Below are 4,498 nucleotides of genomic sequence, written 5' to 3'. Positions count from 1 at the left end.
ACAATCTTTTACGCACTCTTTCATAGATTGGAGAGCCTCTGGCCTTCTTTACTTCTGAGAGACTGTGCCTCTCTGAGACATCCCTTTTATAGCTAATCATGTTACAGACCAATTGACTTAATTAGTTGTTGGATGTTCTCCCAGCTGAATCTTTTCAAAATTACTTGCTTTTTCAGCCCCCACTAAACATTACTACGAATTCAGAAGTGTCTGAACTTTGTCCATACCAAATTCTATGGGTTTGGTAAGCATAGATCACCTGGACCTGGGATCGTTAATGAAGAATAAAGCTGGACAGCGTGTTATAGTGGATGGTGACTAAAGCGTGTTGTCTACTCATTTCCTAAAGGCTCTGATTGATTCGGTGATCACACATTGCCACCTCACATGCATGCACCTTTTACAGAGACTGAAGAGCTCAGCAATTATATAATTTGTGTTCAGAATTTCTTTTGTATCTGCAGAAGGGAAGGAAATGACAGCTGTGTAAACGTACCTCTCTCTCTACAGGAAAACTGTTTTGGGTGGAGTGCCAGTGATGATTTTTGACAAAAACAGTCAACCTTGAATTTCTATTTAAACACAAATAGAATAACTAATACATTATAAAGCATTTTTGCATTGTCATTTCATTACTACCTTTTTAAATGTCTTTATTGTTCTGTAAATAATTATTCAAGAGCTTGGCCAGGCCTTCAGGTGGAATAAAAATGCAATGACTGAAATCTCAATTCAGTGTTGGGAGTTACACATTACAAGTAACGTAATCAGATTACTTTTTTCAAGTAACCAGTAAAGTAACATATACTTTTACATGTACAACAAAGTATATGAGTTACTTTTTCAAATATGTAATACCATTTATTAATTTAACTCAATTAGTTACTTTTTTATGTAGTAACACAATATTGTAATGCATTACTTTCAAATGTAACCTTCCCCAACACTGTCACAATGTCCATAAAAGACTAAGTGTTGTAAATATTGTTGTCATCAAAGCATCCAGGACATGGATCTTTTTTTCAATCACTGGGTCTTTGCCAAAAATGAACACAGCTTCAATTGAGCTCTACGGACTATCAATCCACTGCATCTTGCACTCAGATTCATGTTGATTAAAATGCAAATAGTGTGATAGCACTGTGTGATACTATTCAACTTCTATTCACTAACGATTTCAAAATGCATCTGGAGTGAAACATTTTACATTGATTGTTTATACAAACAGTGGATAAGTAGCATTAAAAGTTCATGAAATTCAAAAATTACTTATACACTACAGATACACTACATTGCCATAAATATGTACAGACCTCAATTCATAGATTTGGTTAGGCTAATTCCACTAAACAAACATATGAACATAAGTATATTATTCTAAATTACAATTTTTTATAAAGATTTTGATTAATTTGTGAATTTGTCAGCTTGCTACACAGTTAATTATAAAAAGCTGTAGGCAATCTTACAATCTAGCAAGCATTAACTATGAAGTAACATTTACTATCTATATGGTGCATCTTTTTGTAATTGTATCTGTGAAACCAGTGTTGATAATGGGTGCTTGCATATTTTTTTTTCCTGTCTGCACATTATCATTTCCACAACAGCAATCAATAACCGAGTCCAACCATAGCTAGTTCAGACTAGAAAACACTACATAGCTTATCTTGCTAAAATTAATAACTTAAATTAAATTATTAAACATGTAAATTATATGCAGGGTCTCCATATAGTGTTTAACTTAAAATGTTTTAAATTAAGATATATGGATAGGAGAGGGTGAGATAAACACTCGGCGACGAAGATGAAGATGAATGCAAATAGTCTTTAATAAATCCACACAAGTGTAAATAACAGACTAGGCAGGAGACACACGTAGAGACAACCAACAGTGAACTGAACTCAACTTAATTAGGAGGGCTGATGAGGGTAATTAATGACACACACCTGAACCAAATGACAATAATCAGACATGAGGGAAAACTAGGTCACACAGAGAACATGGGGAAGGAAACACAACAAAACAGATCCTTGAGGTGTGATACAACCAAAGAACATACAGATGCCAGTGTATTCACATCTGCACAAGAGTTGAATATGGAGATGTGGTTTTTATGATGTAAAAGAACGAAGTCAAAACTAAATCCAGTAACAACAGTCTTTGATGTCAGCAAGTGTGGGAGGTCATCATCAACTCAATGTCTCCATAGTCTCTCTCTTTGTTTCCTTTTAGCGCCACCTAGCGGTCATACTCTGAATCACACAATACATCTTCCCTCTACTACTTCAGGAAATAAACACATTTCATTTTAAATAAATTACTGTAATAAAGGTGGCAACAACAGTTACAAAAAGACTGTTACAATCATAACTAACATCTGGCAGTCATTAAATGGTCACATTCATGAAACTCAAGACCGCTTTTAAATTATATATATATTTTTAAACAGTTTGGTTCACCCAAAGGCTGTTCTTAACACTTCAAATCTCAGTCGGTTACATTTACACTTTTGTTTAAATGTAGTACATGGCTGTTTGGCAGAAACTCTCTGAGTGGGTTGTGTGCAGTTGGTGTATAATCTTGAGCTCTCCTTCCAGGCACAGAGGAATAACAAGTGTGTGACATTTCATCTCTTGCCATCACATAGCAGAAAGATTTTTGTACCCACAAGCTTTCCCACTGTTAGGGTTAGGGCCTAAGCGATGAATTCTGAGCCTCACTCTCTCCCCTTGAGCAAAACACAGGGCTTTCAAGACAATTAAGCACACTTCTTTTTCACCAGGGAATGCATTACGTTACTTTTGTGTTACTTTTTCTCATCTGGCATTGGGGGTGCTTGTTTGTTATTTTTTTGCAAATGTAAAAGGCTTTCACATCAAAAGTAAAATGAACATGCCTCAGGCTGATGGAATTGCAAATTCAAAAGCTCAAACAAACCTTTCAGTTGTGCTTCGAGAGTGCTGTTAGTCAGCACATGGGAAAACAAAGTAACCAGCGTTTCATATTTGAAAAAGTAACTCAGATATTTTCCTGTAAATTAAAAATGAATGTGCTATTTTACTAGTTACCTGAAAAAGTGATCTGATTACATAACTTGTGTTACTTGTAATGCGTTGCCCCCAAAGGGAAGAGGTAAGGCTTGGACCTACACGCAGCTTAGCTTTTCTTTATTTAAACAAATTAACAAAGATCACAACTAGAGATCTGACAGAAGGTAAACAGGCCAGCTCTGCAAACATAACACAAGTCAAACACAAGTATGTTTAAGTCAATACCGCACACTGAACTAAGAAAACTGAGGGAATAAAAACACAGGCAAACAAGACACAGGTGATGAACATAATCAATGTAAGCAAATTAGCATATGAGAACTAAAGAAACAGGAAATAAAGCACAGGTAAACAAACAAAATGAAATGAATGAAATGAAATGAAAATGAAACCAAAAACAAAAGCATGTATGTGTATGCCAGTTGTCAAATGTTGAATCAGGAACCATGAGTTTAGTTCTTTATCTAACAATAATAAAAATGTAACATGAACAACAGATCTTCTAAAATGTCAACTTAATTCCTACAGTAGAGGCAACAACAGTCATTCTCAGACTCAGAGTCTACTATCCGCTTAGGGATATTGTGTAAACGAAGTGCTGTGTATGGTCTGGAGTGGTTCCTGAACGCCTGGCTCTGAAGCTTGCGCCGGTCTCTCATCCCGTCTTTGTTCCCCGAGTGCTATGCTGCAAATAATGGTTAGCACTACACCACCCACCAAAAGCAGCACTGTGCCTATCCAGCCAGTGTAGATCGCTGCCCCGAACTCCCGTGTTAATACAGCACCAGTTTTCGAAGCCGTTAAATGTGTAGTCCAGGAAATCACCACCAATAAAACCAAACCACTCACAACAAACATGGGCCCGGAGGCTATTTTAAACGATATGTTCTTAGGGTATCGTATCCAGCCAAGAGGATAAACTGCAATGGCAAAAGCTCCCAATCCTATGGATGTGATGACGAGGATTTTCCAGGTGGTAAAGTGCTCCGTTAGATTCAGCAGAGACTGGTAGAAGGTGCAGTGAAGTCTGCCGGTCGAGTGCTGTTGCCAGTTCAGCCAAACTCCATCCCAGTACAATGGAAGTGTTGTTGTGATGTTTTCCACCATTCCAGTTACATGCCACATGGGTAGAAATTTTGTAAGGATACAGCAAAACCAGCCCGTACTAGCCAACGCTAAAACAGCAAACTCTACCCTAATATTCATGTCTGTGTTTATTCAGCAGCGCCGAGCTGAACTATTTCTCATAGCATGGAAACTCACTTTACTGCATTCCAGCTGTGGGTGGAGGGACATGCTGCGGTTGAAACGTGGAGGATCCCTTTGTGTTTTTGCCATGGTTTCATAACAAATCCCTCTGTTTCCTCACACGATGAGACATAGGGAGCAATTGAATAAGCAATACTGACAAGGTTTAGATCCTTACTGAGAAAATTAAAGTCTT

General features: G+C 37.3%; 1 protein-coding gene across 1 annotated transcript; it reads right to left on the bottom strand.

The window, feature by feature from the left end:
* Positions 1–3,627: 3,627 nt before the first annotated feature.
* Positions 3,628–4,260, bottom strand: LOC306851767 (claudin-4-like; the record flags this gene model as incomplete). Its single annotated transcript, XM_079388202.1, has 1 exon — positions 3,628–4,260. The coding sequence occupies one exon, from the start codon at positions 4,258–4,260 to the stop codon at positions 3,628–3,630; it is 633 nt and encodes a 210-aa protein (XP_079244328.1).
* Positions 4,261–4,498: the final 238 nt, after the last annotated feature.

This window comes from Barbus barbus, assembly GCF_936440315.1.
Source record: "Barbus barbus genome assembly, chromosome: 31".
In the NCBI taxonomy this organism is placed as follows: Eukaryota; Metazoa; Chordata; class Actinopteri; order Cypriniformes; family Cyprinidae; genus Barbus; species Barbus barbus.
Note: the sequence above shows the minus strand (reverse complement) of the source record. Positions and strands in the feature narration are given on the sequence as shown.